Source organism: Triticum dicoccoides, chromosome 4A (assembly GCF_002162155.2).
Source record: "Triticum dicoccoides isolate Atlit2015 ecotype Zavitan chromosome 4A, WEW_v2.0, whole genome shotgun sequence".
NCBI classification, from domain to species: Eukaryota; Viridiplantae; Streptophyta; class Magnoliopsida; order Poales; family Poaceae; genus Triticum; species Triticum dicoccoides.
Genome location: NC_041386.1, coordinates 644,211,476 through 644,231,452, shown reverse-complemented (window position 1 = coordinate 644,231,452; position 19,977 = coordinate 644,211,476). Strand labels below are relative to the sequence as shown.

Sequence of the window (19,977 nt, the reverse complement as noted above, 5' to 3'; positions counted from 1 at the left end):
GCCTCTCCCCACACCACACACGGCAAAGGCCCGGTGGTGCCCGCGGGGAAGCAGCCGAGCCGACCGACGCCCCCAATGGCCGCGTCCCTCCGCTCGCCGCCGCCCGTGCCCGCCGCCTCCGCCTTCCGCCGCTGCCGCGCCGCCGCCGTCGTCTGCGCCTCCTCATCCTCCTCGTCGTCCTCCTCGGCCGTGTCGTCCGCTCCCAAGGCGCGCTTCGTCGCCCGCCGCTCCGAGTCCACCTCCGTCCAGCAGCTCGCCCGCCCCCTCGGTAACGCCCACCCTCAGCCCCGACCAGGAGCCTCACCTCCCCCAGCGATCTCCTGGCTGACACGTTACTGTCTGTCTGTCTGTCTGTATGTCTGCATATGTATGCAGCGGAGTACATGGGCCTGCCGGCGAGCCAGTACTCGGTGCTGGACGCGGAGCGCATCGAGCGCGTCGACGAGTCCACCTTCCGCTGCTACGTCTACCGCTTCCGCTTCTTCGCGCTCGAGGTCTGCCCCGTCCTCCTCGTCCGCGTCGACGAGGAGCCCAACGGCTGCTGCATCCGCCTCCTCTCCTGCAAGGCAAGCATCCAGCATCCTGCAGTTACTAGCTAGCTACTCAGTGCTTCACTAATGGCGGCGGATGATGTGTCTGCAACTAGCGAGTGCTGAAAAATGTTTTTGGTTGTGCAGCTGGAGGGGTCGCCCCTTGTGGAGGCGCAGAATGACAAATTCTCGGGTGAGGTTGTCCGCCTCTTCATGTCTGTATCGTCTTCCATTGTTGGGCCAGATACCTGGCACATAGCTTAGCGTGCTAGACTAGACTGCCTGATACTAATTCAGTCACTGTCTCAATGGTACTGCACGTAATTTTGAATTACGACGATGGGATCAATTCCTCAAAGAAGCTTTGGAATTCATTTAATTATGATGATGCCAGATAGCATGGATTACACAAATCACGTGGATTGTGAGATGCAATTGCATTGTACTGGACGAGTAAACTACAAAGGGGTGACCAAAAGAAGCCCATCAATCATAGTGATGCATCCGACATTTTGGTTTCCTCTGCTTGCCACGGTTCATCCTTATTATTTGCTGTGGTCACTATTTTCTTGGGTTGTTTGCTCTTTGCATTTATCTAACTAAATAATTGGTACATTCAAAAAAAGGAAACTCAACAGTTTGTGTGCGCAATCCACACGGTAAAAAATAATTGGAGGGACTTTCTTCCGTCAGACTTAGTGGCACAACAGAGTTGCATGATTCATTCGATGTTAATTAATACACATGATTTCGTAGTTGTATTTAGCATTTCGAAAAATTAAATATTTAATTGTTGTCCCAGGAAATCATTGACATGATTTTCTGTCGGATGCAGCTTCCATGGTAAATAGGGTTTTCTGCAACAGCAGTTCAGAGGGTTCGACGCTTCAACAGCTTACATCGGATGCTACGATCGAGGTAATTCAGTCTCTGGCTCTCAGCTGGCTTCATCTAAACATCACTGGAAGTTCTTGGGCTGAACCATAACCATATCTGTATGATAATTTTCAGGTTGTAATTGACATTCCCTTTCCATTTCAAGCACTACCAGTTGAAGCTATCGAATCAAGTGGCAGGCAAGTGCTTGAGCAGTTACTCCGAGTCATGCTTCCACGATTTCTGAAGCAGGTCAGTAAAATACTGCTTTGCCTTTTCCCTATGACAACCTTTTGTTTAGTCCATTTTTTATCAGCTCAGCTTGCAATTTTAATTTCTTCGATGCACTGTGTTTGAGGGAAAAAAAATTCTTCAATGTACTGACTCGTTTTTTCCCATTGCAACCTCATATAATTTTGTTATGGAGTAAACTCAAGGATGTGTTCTACTTCTATGCAAGTAATAAAGTAGCGCGCCAAGTTCAGAAGATTTTTTTTCTCTGGAAATCAAAGTCTCCTTCATTTCATTACTCATATATGAAGTCATGAACTAGATCTATGTTGATTAGTTATATTTCAAAAACACACAGAATACTCGCGCACAGTTGCATAAATAGAAAAAAAGTACAAGGATTCATGCTCACAGCCTGGCGATACAGCGTGGCTTACCGTAGCGTCAGAGAGCGGTAATGTTCGAGCCTGTGCCAACTAACTTGGAGCACGGCTCTGAGGCCTCACGCTCCCACCGCACCCCAGTAACTCGCTCCAGCTGGGTGCTGCATACAAGGGCAGAACATCAGGTTGGTTAGTTACCATTGAGCAGGCATCCGCATGCTTATTGGTTATCACTTATCAACGCTTGTTTCTTGATGAAACCGTGGCCACTGTTATCACATTTTGTTCTGCTACATTCATCGATATCTGAACTGTCACGCATGGTCTAGTTTACTTTACTTGCGTTTTGTTCAATCATCACTCTCATGTTTAAACTAGATGACCCCTAAAAGTTCATATATGAATTAGTTTATGCTGATTAATGCCAGCTGGAAGTGTCTCGAGTCGAACCATTCGTTGCCTGCAACACCTCTTGTATTTGTGTTGATACTTGGCCCAGCACTACCTGCTGATTTTTGTTGCTGTTTCTTTCAGCTTGATAAAGACTACCGAGCTTGGGCCTCGGGCGATTCTTCACGGAAACCGCTTGGCACTGGGGAAATATGAAGCTGACCATAGGCGTAATGATAGTTTTTCTTGTTTAATCTAGTTAATGTGCTCGTACATGATCCACTTCCTCATGATAGTCTATCCTTGGGAACTCTCGTGGTTGTATATTGTCATCCCACAGTCATTTGATCGACCCATGCGTTTTCAAAAGGAGGTTCAAACCCCTAGCCTCTGCATCATTGTGATGCACACAACTTGTGATCCATGCGCTTCTTTCTGGTATGTGTCTTTTGTTTTTCGCAGCCACAGGCCGCAGTGCCTTGCTGTAATTTGCTGCAAGATCATGAGCATCTGACCAGTCTTTCTTCATATGTACGGTGCCAATGTGTGGATGCAAGCACAGAGCGGTGCGGGGGGCTGTGATGTCGGCAGCAACACGTGCGTGTCGCCGGACCGGTTTTCACAGTGCGAATATTTCACGCGGAGGAGATGTTAGACGGGCTATCTGGTTGCAATTTTCAGGTTCAGAGTTACGGAGCAAGTAGCTGGCAGGTCGATGTGCACCGGACGACCAGCAGGTGGGCAGTTCAGTGGAAGGAATGATGAGAGATCAGATAAATTTTGGCCCTAATCGCCCAAATCGTCAGCTAAACTATTTGCTGATGCTCGAAGCAAAGAAAGAGCCAGCACAACAAGGTTGTCCTGGTGATAAACTATGCGCGCCCAACTTGCAACTCGTCACTCGTCAGCGACGTTCGAATTTCCAAAAAAAATCCAACCTCCTGACGTAGGAGCAGAGTCCCGATCCCCACTTCACAACGAGTAGATTTGTCATCTCAAAGTTACCACAGATGCTGATGGAGACGGTGGAATTTTAGCTGAAAGATGCTACCGTAGGGTGAAGATTCAGATGAAACTGTTGAGGCCAGAGCGGCCGAGAGGAAGACGACGGACGGGCGCAGCATGATAGACCGGCACGTTCCGTTGCCGATGGATGGGTCGAGATCAAACGGCCCCGTCCAAATCCAACTGTGGTTCAATCCCTCCGCTTCTCCTCGTCAGTTTCCCTCGGCCCCCTTCGGCGGCACCCGGATGGAGACGGAGACGGAGACGGAGTGACCTCACCACCCCCCATCGTGTCACGCCACCCGGGACTCGAACCTCTCTGAGCTGTCCCCGCCCGCCTCCCCTCTCCCCTCCTCGCCGCGCCGGGCCGCGGATCTCCTCCATGGCGTCCTCCTCCTCCTCCTCCTCCGCCGCGGCGTCCGCGGCCGCGCTCGGTGAGCCCACGCCCCCCTCCCCCGCCACGTCCGTCTCCGATTCCGCCGCAGCACCCTCTCTCTGACTCTCCTCATTCCGCAGAGGCCGTGCAGGTCCTCGTCGCCTCGCTCGCCGACGACTCCCCGCGCGCCCGCGACTCCGCCCTCGCCGCGCTCCGCGAGATCGCGCCGCTGTAAGTGACCCAGCGATTTCCGCCGCCTATTGGCTCTGGCTGGCGGATGATTAGTTACTAACCCGTCGCTCGTTGCTTGTTGCCGGGTGCAGGAACCCGCTGCTCGTCCTCGACTGCTGCGCCACCGTCTCCCGGGGCGGCCACCGGGTAAGCTCCCCTCCCCTCCCCCGCGCCTCTGCGCCTAAAAGCATCCTCTTCATTTTGGGCGCGCGTTTCCGTTTCGCTTCGGCTTTGGGTGTGAATTGCTTCTGTCTGGTTGATGTGGACTGCTGCAGCGCTTTGGCAACATGGCCGGGGTTTTCCTCGTCATGGCCTCCGCCGTCAGGGCTCTCGACCGCCGGGATGCCGAGCGCGAGTTCCTCCGGAAAATCGCCAAGATTGCCACCGCAGAGATTGTTAGCTCAAAGGTATTGTCGAACGATTTCAGTCCGCGTCCTTGTTTTTTTTCCTTCCAGCTCAATATGGAACTGTGAGATGAGAATGAGGCAGTACTTTTTTGCGGCTTCACACGCCTTCATTTCTGGCACCCCGTTACATAACTGGAGAGGATTTTGTGGCGTTGGCTGAACAGTTGACATAAATGTTCTTGCCATACATAGGGATGTCACAAGTTTTACACACTAGGCATCCTATTCTGCTGTGACTGTCACACTGGGTTACAATTATTTTCATGAACTGACCCTGCTTGAGTATAAGATGCCATGGAACATTTTGACCATCACATACTTCACTTATCGCACCATCAAGTTAAAAGGTTTCCCACTGCCTCCTCAGAAGCTGGAGTGATTTGTTCATTGCCGTTCAATGAGTTGTTGCATACTTCAACTGCAATGTTACAGTCTGAATTCTTTGAAACTTAATATTTATGTATTTTTCAAGTTTCAGTGCTCGGTACTTTATTATCACTCCTACATCTATTGTGCGCGTACCATTCTTCTGTAACACCTATTGGTTCTTAATTTCAGATTGATGTAATAGGTGTAGCTAGCTTTCTTAACTCAAGTAATTTTGGCATCCACCAAGCATCTCAACTCCAGGCATTTATTTATTTGCAGAAACGGCCCTGATTTTCTGCAGCCAAGAATCATGGCCCGTTTTTCAAGTTTATTCTTCTCTTTTTGCCATGGCTTTGAACATTCATAATGCTATCTGTTTACAATAGGTGCTATTCTAGTGCTCTGCAATGGCAGGGATGCATCATGTTTCTTTTTACAGCTTTTGATTTGTTTTCTAGTTTTTCTGTTTTGTCTGCCTTTGTTTATCTGTTGGTTGATCTAGTGGTGTTCTTTGGTGAACAGGACTTCAATGTTGATTGGCAAAGAGCGGCAGCTACTCTTCTTGTTGCCATTGGGTCACATGACCCAGATTTGGTATACCTTTTGCACAACCATTATACTTTCTGTTCGTGGATAAACTTGTTATAGATGTCAACTACTAGGAGTAAGGCTACTTCAATAAGGTCGAATTTGTTAGGTATGAAAAAATGGGGTCATGGTCACTGTGTAACTAAAAGGGCCAAACCCCAAAAGTGCATCTGAGAAAACAATAGTGGATACTGTCATGATGCAACACTTTTTCAGTGCCATCTCTTGCATTTTTACATCCTCTGGTTGCTACTGAGTAAATTTCCCCTAAAAAAATTCATTTCTCTTGGAGAGTTATTGATTGAAGGATTCTGTAACTGCAAGCATGACTTAATTATTGTTTCGGAGTTTGCATTCTAGCACCAATTATTTTGGGTGCACACTCAAGTCTGTTGCAAGTTTCAATACCAAACTTTTGTATTTGGCAATTCTTCACTAATCTTTATTTTCCGAAGATACCCAGCTGAGTTTCATGTTAATTCAGGAATAGTGTTCTATTAATGCTGTGGGTTAACATTAGCTTTGGTAAACTTATATGTCAGAAGTCATTTGCTCTTCCCAAAGTCTACATTGCTGGATACCCACTTCTCTCTTGGATGACTGCCTAAGGAGAACTTGTATTTTGAAGGATATGACCATCATCAGTCGACTGTTCGTTTTGTGCCTTTCTGCTAGTATTCTCATAAGTACCAACCTAACACGTTGTAGATGATGGAGGAGATATTTCTTTACTTCTCTGGCCCAACTTCTGCTTTGCCAGCCATGTTACAGATACTTGCAGACTTTGCATCTGCTGAAGGTTAAACACATTCTTTTTATTTTAATTTCCACCTGAATTGGTTGGACTGCTGAATTTGCAACTTGTTCTTGCTTATTTGAAGCCCTGCAGTTCACTCCACGATTGAAGGATGTACTTTTGCGCGTTTTACCTATCCTAGGAAGTGTACGAGATGGCCAACGACCTGTATTTGCTAATGGTACTTCCTTTTGCAATTTCCTTCAGTTATCAGTCTATGCTCTCATTTGTACTCATATATTTCCAGAAATTTCTGAAAATATATACGTTCTTGCTTCTGAATTAATTGATACCATGTTTCCTTTGCAGCATTAAAGTGTTGGTGCCAGGCTGCATGGGTGTATATAGGAGACGCCTCTTCAGGGCTTCCTTTTGATGATGATGTTATGTAAGTTTCAATTTGACATAGATCATTTTCTGTTTATTTTTATTAGATGTAATGGAAGCTGGTTTGCCATCTGCGCAATATTCCATTGTCAGGTCCTTCATGAATTCAGTATTTGAATTACTTCTAAAAGTATGGACGGGCTCCCGTGATCTGAAGGTACACAGTTGATTGTTTGTTGATAATTACACCCGTTTCAATAGTAATAGTGTATCGACTGATAGGAGCGTGTTCATCAGTAGAAAAGTTACCTAAGTACAAAAATAACTTTGGTACATGTTACTGGAAATGCCTACCTGCCAATAAAACTGATACTCCCTCTGTAAACTAATATAAGAGCGTTTAGATCACTACTTTAGTATTCTAAACGCTCTTATATTAGTACGGAGGGAGTACATACTAACATTTTCTGTAATGGCTCAATATATTCTGATCCACCATTATCAAGGCTATTGGGCTAATAATGGTGCATTTTGTAAGCACCACAATGCACTGAGATCGAATGGTCACACCGAATAGCGTGTCAAGTCATGCTATGACAGTTTTGGTAACATGTGCTTATGTATCAAGCGAGAACTTCCCTTGCAGAGAGATTATCTTTTTGGGAAGTGTGAAAAAGCAAGTCCCGTTGCACTGATGGAAAAAGAGTTATTTACAAGCCCATAGAAGGGTCACACCTGACTTTACTTCACCCCAGCCTCTAATACCTAGGTGCCGCCAGAAGTAGTGCAGCATGCATGGGATGACCTGCCGATCAAATCCACGTGAGTGCCGGGAGGGGGTGTGTGTCTTATCATCAATTACTTCTAGGGGGACAGTCAACAAATTGTGCCCATAGGCGCAGATCAGATGGTTGCTGTGCATTCCTGTCAATCAAATGGTTAGCATTGCGAGTTAATTTTCTCCTATATCATTGTCATCAAGTTTTTTTGGAGTCCCTTGCACAATGGACCTTTTCCTCTCTCTAGAACATTGCAAATTTGCTACAGTGTTGGGGGATCTTAGTGGCTTACAGAAATGAAATCTGTAGTAACGAAGTAATACACATTTTATTAGCACACTTAATGTTTTAAATCAAATTAATTGCTAAGTGGCACCCATGTGTGGTCAATATTTCCATCAGGTCCGTTTGTCTTCTGTGGAGGCTTTGGGAGAAATGGTTGGCCTGGTCACTAGGTCACAGTTAAAATCAGCTCTGCCAAGGATTATACCAACAATGTTGGACCTGTATGTTTTTATTATTCTCATATATTTACTGAAGACTTCACACAATTCTCTCAGATATTTATTTGTTTTGAACTTCTACCTATGTAGATGTAAGAAAGATCAAGAAGTGGCTTTTACCGCGGCTCACAGTCTTCATAACCTTCTTAATGCATCATTACTGTCAGAAAGTGGCCCCCCTTTACTTGAGTTTGAGGTAAATTAAGAATATTCTTAAAACGTTATATTTTATTCAATTAATTAATACATCGACATTCTGTAAGTTTCTTATTGGAATTATGGTTAGTTGATAACTAATACGTGTCCTGCAAAATTTGTCCGACATTTCATTGCAGCATCTCATGTTTTTTTCTGCATGAACCATGATCGATGAGGAAACCCAGCATGATAATTTGGCAACTTCTCTAGGACATTATGTGATGAATTGACATCATATATACATAAAAAATGCATGCATTATTGCTGTTTTAACACCTTATATATATGTGATGTCAAAGCATGATAACTCGCAATTTGTTACTTCTTGTGTTGCAGGAGCTAGCTGTTGTCTTGATTACTCTTCTTCCTTTAGTATCTGTCAACATCAGCAAAGATGAACGCTATATTTCAAAGGGATTGAAGGTGCCTCCTATCTCAAAATCTTTTATTTGTGATCATTTTGGTTGCATTGAGACATCTGTTAATTCTGCACACTCTAGTGGATTATTCCAGATCCATACTGCCACATTGCGCTCGGTAAATAGAAGTGATGACGGAACCACTGATGGAGTCGACTGGACTCTGGAGAGTGATCTAAAGACATGTTATGCTAGCAGCATATAACATGGTTTTGTGGTTGAACCTTAGATTGGAGCCTGATAGGCAGTTGTGGAATCAGAATTTTCAGCTTAAGCTTATATCTTGGCTGATATGTCTCTTAAGGAAAGAACCTAAGAAAATGTTTCCATCTTTGAAATTGTGAATACAGAGCAACATCATCGTGGGAAAATATCTTCAGGGGTGTAAATGATGTGAAAAGTAACTCACATAGAGATATATTTTGAATTCTTGTTAGATTAGAACTTGTTAGTCCCTGTTTATAGTTTCTATTATTTCAGCATTATTGTAGGACATTTGTGCAGTTTTTCTTTTGACATATGTACATATATTTATTCAGTAGTGTTGTCCCTAGTGTTAATAAGACTAGAGTCTAGGTCACTGGATCTAGACGAGGTCTGATACTGCAAACTTGAGTTTTAACAAAAATGTTGTTCTTATTCCTTATTAAGCCACTATGCCACACTAAAACAAACATGCACCAGTTTATATGGGCACCATATTATCCTCATTTGAGCACAAACTGTGATTGGTGCCATCTGCATCGTGTATCTTTCATCAAACAATTCACAAAGGTGTCTGAATATTGGAGTTTATGATACCTAGTATTTTCCTGCAAGTTCCTCGTGCTGTTTATTACCTCTGAAGCAAAGTTGTTTTTCAGTGTTCATTGCTTTATACTCCCTCTGTCCCATAATATAAGACGTTTTTGCAAGCTAACATAGCTAGCAAAAACGTCTTATTTTGTGGTATGGAGGGAGTAGTTTATACTAGATGAATGGTTAAGAATAGTTACTACACATGTGCTTATATTTACATGCTTGTAGACATACAATGAACTCCAGCACTGTTTCTTGGTAACTGGATTAGCATATCCTGAGGATCTGTGCATGTTCCTCCTGAGTGTAAGTACGAAGTTACACTTTTCCTACTTCCTACACATTCCAAAAAACTCAAAGTTTCATTGTGAATATTCACATAATTGGCTTATATAGTCCACTGTTGTTGCCTTCTATTGCCTTATAGAAATGTAGGTCAAAAGATGAAGCATCAATTGTTGGGGCACTTGGAACAATAAAACATCTATTGCCCAGGTTCTATTCCCTTCGCCCGCCACCCCCTTCTCTGCTTTTGGAATTATTTGTGACAAGTTCTGTAACCTATCATACAGGTTGTTGGAATCATGGCATACTAAGCAAACATTGTTGGTTGAAATAGTCAAATCACTTCTAGAGGAGCAGAGCTTGGGTATTCGAATGGCACTAGCTGAGGTATTCCATATTAACTTTTTTCAGACTTTGTTAATTTTTTTTGCCTGTATAGATAATACTGATATCTGTTTTTTTTTGGTATACATCCAGTTATTCATTGTCTTAATACCAGTTCAATCATGTACAGCTAATTGTCGTTATGGCTTCACATTGCTACTTGAGTGGGCATTCTGCTGAGCTCGCGGTTGAGTTTTTGGTGGGGCATAGTGCTATAACCGATGATGATCTAAATGATATCAACACTCTGAAAAATGAGTACTTCCAGGACAAAAGATTTGAGGTTTAACTAATTTCAGACTATGCACAGTTTACTAACTGGATGCCAATTTCTTGAGGATGATTTATCTTATATTTTCACTTATCAGATGAAAATAAGTCTTGCTGGTCTATCTGAACTAAGAGCTGTATGTGAAAAGGGTCTACTTTTACTAGCAATTACCATTCCTGAAATGGAGGTACAGTGGAAACTTGATGTTCTTTAATCTTTTACATTGTGCCCATCTAATTAGGAAATCAGCTTGTGGAGCTAGGATAACAAATATCTTTATGGTGTTGTGAGTAATGCATTTTACATTTTATTATTTCCAGCTTGTTCTATGGCCATTTCTCTTGCAGCTGATTATCCCAAAGAAGTATACAGGTGCAGTAGCTACGGTGAGCGCTCTTAAGTTATTCTCTACACCCTTGATATTTGTCAAAGCAACGGACCTTAGTTGGTTATATTTGTTACGTGTTTTAACCGAAGTTTGGTCCTTTAATCAGTTTCGTAATATTAGTATATTGTGTACTGATTACAATGGAGATATATCTGCAGGTCTGCAAATGCATAACTGAATTGTGTAGGCATAAATTGTCGCAGACAAATCCACTATATACTGAGTTTAATGCCTCAAACGAAATGCCCAGTCCCGAGGTAGTTTGTTTACGTTTACTTGATACCAGATGTCCAGATGACATTTTAGTTTATCATCCATAGTTACTTATTTCTCATAGCTGTATCGGTTATGCAGGATCTGTTTGCTCGTTTGCTGGTGCTTCTGCATAATCCACTTTCTAGGGGGCAACTCGCTACCCAGATCCTGACGGTTTGTCTTCAAACTAATTAAATCTTCATTGTTGGTTCTTGTATCTGATTGATGTCCATCCATTTATTCCATGTATGGTCTAGCTTTCACAGACATGTGAATACTTCTCCTCTTAGTGATCCTGTGTCGTATTGAGGTTCTTCTATCCTTTGATGGTGAATTATCATATGCTTTATGTTGCAATGGATTAGTTATACATGGAAAATTAGTTCTTGACACACTAGTTCTCTTTCTTGTCGACTGGGATAACTTTTATCATCCCTGACCAATAGGCTGCCTGATACTGTTTGCTTCCATTCAGTATCTGGATTATATAGTCCGCAGCAGTGGATACCTTATTTTCATCGCAACTCTAGTACTGTACTGTTGCCTTGTAAGTCTTTAACTTTGTTTGCCCTCATATAATGTAATTCAAGTTGTCACTCATTAAGAAGTGCGCTCTCTGGGGCCTCTGGTTATAATTCTTTTGATGTATTTAATATAGAAAAACCTCAAAGATTGTTCACTGCGGTCATCATTGTCCACATTACTTTTGCTTTTTGTAGGTGCTGTGCTACTTGGGTCAACTTTTCCCAAGAAACCTTTCTTTATTTTGGGAAGATGAGGTATAGCCCCTTCATCTAGTGTTCTTAGCAGTTGAAGAGTGCATTCCCATTCCAGTTTTTTGTTAGTTAATCATGTTTGCATTTGTTTGGTTCTTAATGGAGAAGTAATTTTGTAGGAGTAGGAGTAAGTCATATTATCCACTCATCTTTCCGCAGTATCGATGTTTTTCTTAATTTGTATGTTAATCGACATTTTAAGAACGGCCATTGCCCATCCTGGCTGTGTCTTGGATTAGTGTGATGCTTGCCCCTTGAATGGTTTCTTTGTACAATTCACTGAGCTATGTAACTTTTTTGGCGATTTACTTAACAGCAATAGGACTAATAGTCAAATTTCATCTTGTCATGTTGTTAAAGTGGCTTACAAAATGCATATTTTGGCAAGTATTAGGTCCCTAAGATGAAAGCTTACATCAGTGATCCTGAAGATCTTAAGCAAGATAGCACCTACCAGGAAATATGGGATAACATGATAATCAATGTAAGTATATTGCTCTTGTCGTCTGAAGATTATAATCATGTCATAAAGCAAGTGGAATTATGGTGATTATTGTCACTGTCGGCAAATTTGTGCTAACTAGTTGTGTGAAAAACAGATGCTGGTAACAGATTAATTGCTTGTTTGTACCTTGTAGACTTTTTCTTTTGCAAGGCTTCAAATCATGCTTGCTTCTCTCAAAAGCTTATTTTGCTATGTCTTCCAGTTTTTAGCTGAATCCTTGGATGTTGTGAATGATAATGTGTGGGTCATATCCTTGGGCGATGCATTTGCTAGACAATATGATCTCTATGCTACATCTGATGGGCATTCAGCTTTGTTGCACAGGTAAGTTTATGTTAACTCTGCTGTACCTTCCATTGATCTGTAGTTATTGGCATTTCTCGGGATGTGGTCACTAATGCTTTTACTAGGTACATTCCTATTGAGATGGACTAGATGTTTTTGGCTCGGATGCACAAAATATATTGTGAACATGCCCATGCACTTAATGTACTGGAAGTGATTTTCTAATATTTTATCTGCAGATGTTTAGGAATGCTTCTTCAGAAGGTTGATGATAGGATTTATGTCCGTGAAAAGATTGATTTGATGTGTAGACATTCAAGTATGTCTATCCCTGTTAATCGCCTTGGACTTGCCCAAGGCATTGGTTTGGTAAGTTGGAATTAATGAAATCTTTTCATTTAGGACTTCCTTTTGGAGCTTTTGTACTGAATACACTTACAGGTTGCAGCTTCTCATTTGGACACAGTTTTGGAGAAGCTGAAGAACATATTAGAAAATGCAGGGCAAAGTGCTCTCCAGAGGTATTTATGTCCTTTTTGGTAGGAGCACCCTATTTTATATTGCTAATCTTACTGTGAATCATGCCGAGATAGCAACCCATAAGCTAAGTTGGAAGTAATTAGATTATGCTTTAGTTCACATATACACCTATATGGCCAGTTTTGTGCCCTTAGCAACCGATTTGTTTCCCCTTCTAAATTAACCACCTATAACGATTTACCGATATTTTTGGTAGGTACTTCATTTTGGTTTACTTGAACAATAGTTTTCTTCCATTTCCTCTTTTTATCATAATTTATTTGATGAAAGAGAAATTGAGATAATGAATGGCACTGTTGTTTTAGTGTCTTAGTTCATGTTTCCAGCCCATGTATGTAGTTGGCCCATTCTATTAATAAATATGTGGTGTTGAATTCTGCAGGTTCCTCTCATTTTTCTCGTTTAGAGAAAAAGTGGAGGATGTTGATGATACGTACGCAGCTCTGGCTTTGATGTATGGTTATGCTGCAAGATATGCCCCATCAACAGTAATTGAAGCCAGAATCAACGCACTTGTGGTATGTATCCAATTTATGAACTGAGCTGTCTTTATTTCTGCTATATAAAGCTGACCAGTCTGATAAATGATACCTTTTTGGCTAAGTGCAACACATTTTCATAATATTACGCAATTTCGTACATCCACACTTACTCTGACAGTGCTCAGATACCATGGTTTTGTGTGTGTGTGTGTGGGGGGGGGGGTGTAATTGTCCAAGTACTTGCCCCAAACGGGCTCATGTGGACATAGGTGCACCAGATGCACTTCCCTGATCCTGCATCAGATTATGTTTGAGGACACATTAATCACATCACAATAGATATTTTCTTTATTTCTTAGTCTGTGGCCAGCAAATCTGATATGCATTTTGATCTCCTGCCTTTACTCTACTTACCCTGTACTCAGGGGACCGATATGCTTGGAAGATTCCTTCATGTTCAACATCCTACTGCAAAGCAAGCTGTCATTACTGCAATTGACCTTTTAGGTACTTTCCTTTATAAGAAGGCTGCATGTCTTCTCTTGTTTTTGTAGTCATGCCTAGAATTTACTTCTGAAATGTACTCCGTTCCTCTGCTTTAGCACAATTGATATTTGCTATTTTCTTGCAGCAGTTGACTTGTTAGCCTCAACACCTGATTTTGTGTTTTACATTCGTTTATGCATATCATGTTTGTATTTCGTATCTATTTTAGGAAGACTTGTGGTAAGCTGCCGTGTCACAGATTCTGAAAAATCTTAGTTACCAACTGACCTTGGTGAAATCGGCTGAGATCTCATCGAGCTAGCATAATTCATATAAATGCCAGATTTCACTTAATTCTTGTACTTAAAACACTATCGCACGGTATTGCTGAACAAAGCAAAAACAATTATGACTTGAGAATGAGCTTAAAACCTCACCCAGACAGAATGTATTGGCAGTACAGCTGTTTCCTTATGGAAATGGCTTTTGGTACACTGATTCAGTTAAGGTGGTTTCGACATCATCATGAACACAACAAGTTCAGATACTCCGTAAAGCTACAGTGCCAAACGGATCCGTCCTCCCCGCATCATAGACCCATGTCTCATATTTTACATTCGCTACTCGAGAATTGTTGTTGGCTTGTAACGATTTCTTATCTCTATCTCCTCTTTAACAAGTACTCCCTCCGTTTCTAAATATAAGTCTTTCTAGAGATTTCAATATGGATTACATACGTATGTATATAGACATAGTTTAGAGTGTAGATTCACTTATTTTGCTCCGTATATAGTCCATATTGGAATCTCTAGAAAGACTTATATTTAGGAACGAAGGGAGTAGTTCATAATGGAAATGGAATATTTCTATTAGTCTGGCATCTGTACAATGTTATTGTCTACTACATGCATGGCTCCAACGATGAACTGAATTCCAACTATAGAACTATGACCTAAATGAACAAAATGTTGCATTGAATCGTACCAGTCTATATTGGGGCTTATTACTCATGTTTGTACTTGCTGTTTTATTTTCCAATTACTTCTTCAATTGAGAGAATAAAGAAAGTGTTAATTGTGGTTTCTAGGAGATTCTTAAAAATGATTGTTCGAGAATTTGATGTCTTATGTTAGTTAAGGAAGGCTTAGTTTGCTTAGTTGACCTCGATATTTTGAATGCATCTAACATGACTAATTAGTTCTGTGTATTTAACCCAACAGTTAAAATTTCTAAGTTTCAGCTTACATTATACACGTTTTGGGGTCTATTTATCTTACATGATTATTGTTAATTTCTAGGCCGGGCTGTTATTAGTGCTGCTGAAATAGGAATTTCGTTCCCACTGCAACGAAGAGATCAATTGCTGGAGTATGTGCTAACTCTAATGGGAAGGGATCAAAGTGATGATCTCGTTGATTTCAGCATTGAGCTTCTGCAAACACAAGTATGAACTCAAGTTATACCGACTTATTCACTATCATATGTATACTAGCCGCTTGAGTTTGATGGATTTATTCATGCAAATCTTCTTATGTATGCAGACTGTTGCTTTGAGTGCTTGTACTACTCTGGTTTCAATAGAGCCAAGGTTACCTATGGAAACAAGAAATCGTGTCATGAAGGTCTGCTTTGCAGTGGCGAACGTCACAGAACTATGGCAATATGATTTTAGTTTCAGTTACTTGCATAACACATATGATTTTGAGTTGTTTTATGTTCCATTTTCAGGCAACCTTAGGTTTTTTTGCTTTGCCAACTGAGCCCTCAAACATTGTTGAGAGCCTGATAACAAACCTCATTATTCTGTTAGGTGCCATTCTGCTAACTAGGTAATGCTTTAAGCTCACTTTTTAATAAGTAAATCTCATTTTTCAGATAAGTTTTGACTGTCATGCTTCAATTTCTTCTGTTCTGTTCTGTTCCTTCTACCACTTGCTTGCGCTTTTTCTTATTGTGTTATGACCATTTTGTTTATCAGCGGTGAAGATGGCCGAAGCAGAGCAGAGCAGCTGTTGCATATTCTTAGACAACTCGATCCATATGTTTCAGCATCTGCAGAACACCAGAGAAGAAGGGGATGTGTTGCTGTACATGAGGTGTTAGTAAAGTTCCGCAATCTTTGTTCTGGTGGATTTGGTGCATCGGGCTCCTATCCAACTTTGAGCCTAAAGCACATTGATCAGGGAGGGCCTAGGGGCTCGTCAAGTTTGCCATGTATGTTGGAATTTTTTTCTTGGATTGTTACTGCAATTGTATGATTGTGATCTCCCAGTAGGTCAAGACTTCTTTTTTATTTTGTACCAGCTGCATTTGTGTTGCCGAATCGAGATTCATTAAGCTTGGGCGAGAGAATAATGGCATATCTACCTCGTTGTGCTGATACAGATGATGAAGTTAGGAAAGTTGCGATTCAGGTTTGTGTGGAAAGTAGCCGGTTTGCGTTCCTTTACCTGCCACAGCTCATTTCGTCTGTGCAATGTGCCATTTTCTAGGCCTTCTGGTTGCAGTGTGCCACACAAGAAAATTGAGAGACTAGTTCCCTAATAATCTGGATTGTGCAGCACAACATAGTTACATGGTTCTGTTGAAAACAGCCATGTTTTGCAGAAGATAACACAAAGATCTACGCCATAAACCTTAACAGTTAAAATTTCTCTTTATACACAGAAATTGAGCTCATAAATTTATCTTTATTATGTGCTCTTCCTGCTGCAGATCATTGCACTTTTCTTCAATATATCACTGTCACTTCCAAAGCAGAAGACATCTGCTAATGACATCGATCTAGAATCTTCATACGGTGCTTTGTCCTCCCTAGAGGACATAGTCTCCATCATCAGAAGGGTGAGTGGCTGTATTAATTTACCATTCATTAAATCTTCTTCTGAGCAAATGTCAAAATCCATCTTTCTCTTTCCTTTGAAGGCATCTGTTGATCAGATCGAAGTATTTCATAGAGTTGTCTCCTCTGTGTGTATTCTACTATCTAAGGATGAGGTAAACATTATTAGCTGAAATTTGATTGTAATTGAAGAATGTCATTATGGTTATTGACAGATTTTCTCTGTACTTTATAGCTGGTTGTCTTGCTACACTCTTGCACATTAGCGGCATGTGATAAAGTGAAGCAATCAGCAGATGGTTCCATTCAAGCTATTATAGTATTTATTATCAGAAGAGGCAAGGATCTACGTGAAGCTGATGTACTGAGGTTAGTTTATAGAAGTGGGAATTAGCTCAGAAGCACCCTAAGTGTCGTAGTTAGGGTGTGAATCGTGTATGCTTGAAAACAACAATATGCCAGTGGAAAATACCAAAATGTCCACCATCTCTGTTGAAGATATACAGGGTGTGAATTGCATGGCAACTTCAGGATGCGATGACGTCATGTTGGCCTCAGTTGGGCTGTGGACGTTGTCTCTGGAGATGCCTCACTAGTCACCGTATTGGAAAAATCCCAACTAAAAAGAACATCACATAAGGATAGTTTGGTTAGTTTTGAAAAAGTAACATGCATACGGTCATTACCGAGCAAGCAGAGTGCAACTGTCATCCAGCAATGACCATCTACTACAATCTAATTTAGGATATCACAACTGCCCAGCTTTCGAGCCATCTCAGGCCATGAGCGTTTTCGGCCGTTGGATCATCAGTTCTGCGTGGTTTTGACCGTTTGATCTCCTCTCATTCCCGCCTGGGCTACACCCCACGCTTCGCGTACAGGGCTGATGCTCCCATATCAAATTCGTCCAACTCTTGTTTTGTTAATTATACACCTTTGAAGAGTGTTACTGGCCTGATTTTTCTCAAAAAGAAGCACAGTGCATTACCTCTTTTTATGTTACCTTTTGATTCAAATATTGTTAATTATAGACCCAAAGTGGTCGGACCCTTCCCTGGACCCTGCGCAAGCGGGAGCTACATGCACCAGGTTGCCCTTTTTTTTATTGCTAAGATCTCACTTGTGATGTTACAGGACAACACAATCTCTGCTCTCATCAGCTATTGCTCTTACCGACAAGCACTCGCGCCAAGAAGTTCTCAATGCAGTATCCATTATCATTTTCTTGTGTCTGTCAGTTTCAATATTAATATTCATTTCAAGGATTATTCCCACAATCAGTTATTACCTTTGACTTAGATAGATATCATGCTTAGCAGAAAATACCAACCACATTGTGGTCTTTGATGAAGTTCTATTTGTGGCTGGGCGAGATATTTGTACAAAGGACATAACAAGAATTCGTGGCGGTTGGGCTATACAAGATGTTTTTTATGTGAGTATTTGGGCCAAGCCTGGGCATATGTATTATGAGTTTTCAACGACTTGTATCCTCGTTGCATTCAGTTATACAGTACTACCTCCGTCCTGGTTTATTGGTCCTCTTTATAATTTGTGCCAAACTTTGACCAAATATTTAACTAACAAAATGTTAATGCATGTCGCCAAAATTTTTATCATTGGATTCGTATTTGAACATAGTTTTCAATGATGTAATATTTTGTGACATCCATGAACATTTTGTTAGTTAAATTTATGGTCAAAATTTGGCACAGAATACAATGTGGATCAATAAACCAGGACGGAGGTAGTATATTGGTAGGCACATGTATTTGATACTAGTATTTGGGCTGAGCCTGGGCATCTGTATTATGCAAGTTTTCAACGACTTGTATTTTAATTGCATTCAGCTATACAGTATATTAATAGGCACATGTATGTGTTACTCCTTCGTATCATACAAATGGGGTGTGCATTCATCATAGACCATAACCCTGCCCAGCATAATCATGTGATCTTATTTAAATGTATATTAATATGTTAATGACTTCTACTCCCTCCGTCCCATAATATTATGGGACGGAGGGAGTACTATTCATACATTTATAGACCGTTATAATCAGGACTTGCAAGGCACATTATATTTTTTGAACTTTTTTTTTCATATTGATAAGTTCCTAGGAAATTGATAGGTATACATTGCACTTTTTCCCTTCTAAGAAACGTGTGCTCTATCGGCCCTGATTTGAGACATTTCATATGTGATAGGAAAGAAATTTAATAAAATATTATCTAAAAAATTCTAGAAAGACTACGGCGAGCCGAATTGTATATTGTTCATTTAGTTGAAAAGGTTGTAATTCGATGAGTGACGTTTCTTCTGCAGTTCCATTCTTTATATTTGCCTTGTTCATATAGTAATGACATGCATAAATATTTTACTTGGACTAGTTTGTATGATAATAATTCCAGATTAAATAGCAACTGCAATTATGCAGCGATTGGGTAGGTGAATTCTACAGATACACTTCTTATTATGTGTTTGATGGTTTTCCCTGGTATCAGGTTTTCTCCCAGCATAAGGTGCTGGCTACTCTTTTTCTGGAGTACATTTTATCTATACTTCACAAAGAACCTGTTGCAACAAATGATTCAGAAAAAGGGGAAATTAACTCAGAGTCATCAGCTGATGACTGTATTCTACAAGCAACTATGTTCGCTCTCAATGCGTTCTTGAGGTATGGTTCTCCATTTGATGACTGACTGTTGATGTTGACTAATGGTGGACAACTGGATACCTTTCATCTGCTGATCTCATGTACTTGAAAATATCAAAACTTCACAGAGGTGGTGGGAAGGTCGGGAAACAAGCAGTTGAGCAAAGCTACCCTTCTGTCCTTTCTGCACTTATACTGAAGCTGGGAGGTCTTCACGGTCTTGCTGAATTAGGCCGCAATGAGCTTCTACGGTGAAAATTAGACTGACTTTCTGAAATCTTAATTTTATATATGAAGGCTATTGTGAAATGATTACCAGAAAGTTGTTACGTCATGTTTTGCAGATCATTGTTAATTGCATTCCAGTCATTCTGTGATTGTGTTGGCGATGTCGAGATGGGAAAGGTGCTTTTCTTAATGGCTATTGCCTGTCAACTGTCTAGCAATTATTGACTGTAAAATCTTTGTCATTTCATAGATATTAGCTCGAGATGGCGAACGAACCGAGAAGGAGAAGTGGATTGATCTTGTGCAAGAGGTTGCATGCAGTTCCTCAGTAAAGAGGCCCAATGAGGTAACTTCTAATGAACTTGCAGCTTCTCTTAGTCCCTGGCT

At 41.1% G+C, this 19,977-nt stretch overlaps 2 protein-coding genes across 2 annotated transcripts in view; both read left to right on the top strand.

Annotated features, from left to right (window-relative positions):
- LOC119287651 (uncharacterized protein SYNPCC7002_A1590-like) lies at positions 1–2,823 on the top strand. The gene is made up of 6 exons (XM_037567232.1): positions 1–268; positions 376–566; positions 678–723; positions 1,366–1,448; positions 1,542–1,658; positions 2,555–2,823. Exons 1-6 carry the CDS (start codon positions 76–78, stop codon positions 2,624–2,626), a joined length of 702 nt encoding a protein of 233 aa, XP_037423129.1. The 5' UTR covers positions 1–75; the 3' UTR covers positions 2,627–2,823.
- An 820-nt stretch (positions 2,824–3,643) lies between these two features.
- LOC119287650 (protein SHOOT GRAVITROPISM 6-like) overlaps positions 3,644–19,977 on the top strand; it is a 21,081-nt gene continuing 4,747 nt past the window's right edge. The window contains exons 1-41 of the mRNA XM_037567231.1: positions 3,644–3,849; positions 3,932–4,022; positions 4,115–4,169; positions 4,298–4,429; positions 5,321–5,392; positions 6,095–6,185; positions 6,268–6,363; positions 6,492–6,570; positions 6,663–6,726; positions 7,691–7,794; positions 7,882–7,987; positions 8,326–8,412; positions 9,435–9,512; positions 9,634–9,701; positions 9,779–9,878; positions 10,006–10,158; positions 10,244–10,333; positions 10,467–10,532; positions 10,693–10,791; positions 10,889–10,963; positions 11,509–11,568; positions 11,960–12,049; positions 12,273–12,394; positions 12,595–12,724; positions 12,797–12,876; positions 13,278–13,413; positions 13,803–13,884; positions 15,162–15,307; positions 15,405–15,485; positions 15,592–15,692; positions 15,842–16,077; positions 16,168–16,277; positions 16,579–16,707; positions 16,789–16,860; positions 16,941–17,074; positions 17,840–17,912; positions 18,009–18,140; positions 19,211–19,383; positions 19,491–19,613; positions 19,707–19,767; positions 19,841–19,936. Coding sequence (XP_037423128.1) covers positions 3,798–3,849; positions 3,932–4,022; positions 4,115–4,169; positions 4,298–4,429; positions 5,321–5,392; positions 6,095–6,185; positions 6,268–6,363; positions 6,492–6,570; positions 6,663–6,726; positions 7,691–7,794; positions 7,882–7,987; positions 8,326–8,412; positions 9,435–9,512; positions 9,634–9,701; positions 9,779–9,878; positions 10,006–10,158; positions 10,244–10,333; positions 10,467–10,532; positions 10,693–10,791; positions 10,889–10,963; positions 11,509–11,568; positions 11,960–12,049; positions 12,273–12,394; positions 12,595–12,724; positions 12,797–12,876; positions 13,278–13,413; positions 13,803–13,884; positions 15,162–15,307; positions 15,405–15,485; positions 15,592–15,692; positions 15,842–16,077; positions 16,168–16,277; positions 16,579–16,707; positions 16,789–16,860; positions 16,941–17,074; positions 17,840–17,912; positions 18,009–18,140; positions 19,211–19,383; positions 19,491–19,613; positions 19,707–19,767; positions 19,841–19,936 — 4,125 coding nt within the window. The 5' untranslated portion in view covers positions 3,644–3,797. The remainder of the gene's footprint in view (positions 3,850–3,931; positions 4,023–4,114; positions 4,170–4,297; positions 4,430–5,320; positions 5,393–6,094; positions 6,186–6,267; positions 6,364–6,491; positions 6,571–6,662; positions 6,727–7,690; positions 7,795–7,881; positions 7,988–8,325; positions 8,413–9,434; positions 9,513–9,633; positions 9,702–9,778; positions 9,879–10,005; positions 10,159–10,243; positions 10,334–10,466; positions 10,533–10,692; positions 10,792–10,888; positions 10,964–11,508; positions 11,569–11,959; positions 12,050–12,272; positions 12,395–12,594; positions 12,725–12,796; positions 12,877–13,277; positions 13,414–13,802; positions 13,885–15,161; positions 15,308–15,404; positions 15,486–15,591; positions 15,693–15,841; positions 16,078–16,167; positions 16,278–16,578; positions 16,708–16,788; positions 16,861–16,940; positions 17,075–17,839; positions 17,913–18,008; positions 18,141–19,210; positions 19,384–19,490; positions 19,614–19,706; positions 19,768–19,840; positions 19,937–19,977) is intronic.

Excerpts from the sequence above, each read along its gene's own strand:
- LOC119287651 (XM_037567232.1), top strand. The coding sequence starts at position 76 with ATGGCCGCGTCCCTCCGCTCGCCGCCGCCCGTGCCCGCCGCCTCCGCC. Across the intron at positions 269-375 it reads GCAGCTCGCCCGCCCCCTCG|CGGAGTACATGGGCCTGCCG; the intron begins GTAACGCCCACC and ends ATATGTATGCAG. Across the intron at positions 1,449-1,541 it reads CATCGGATGCTACGATCGAG|GTTGTAATTGACATTCCCTT; the intron begins GTAATTCAGTCT and ends GATAATTTTCAG.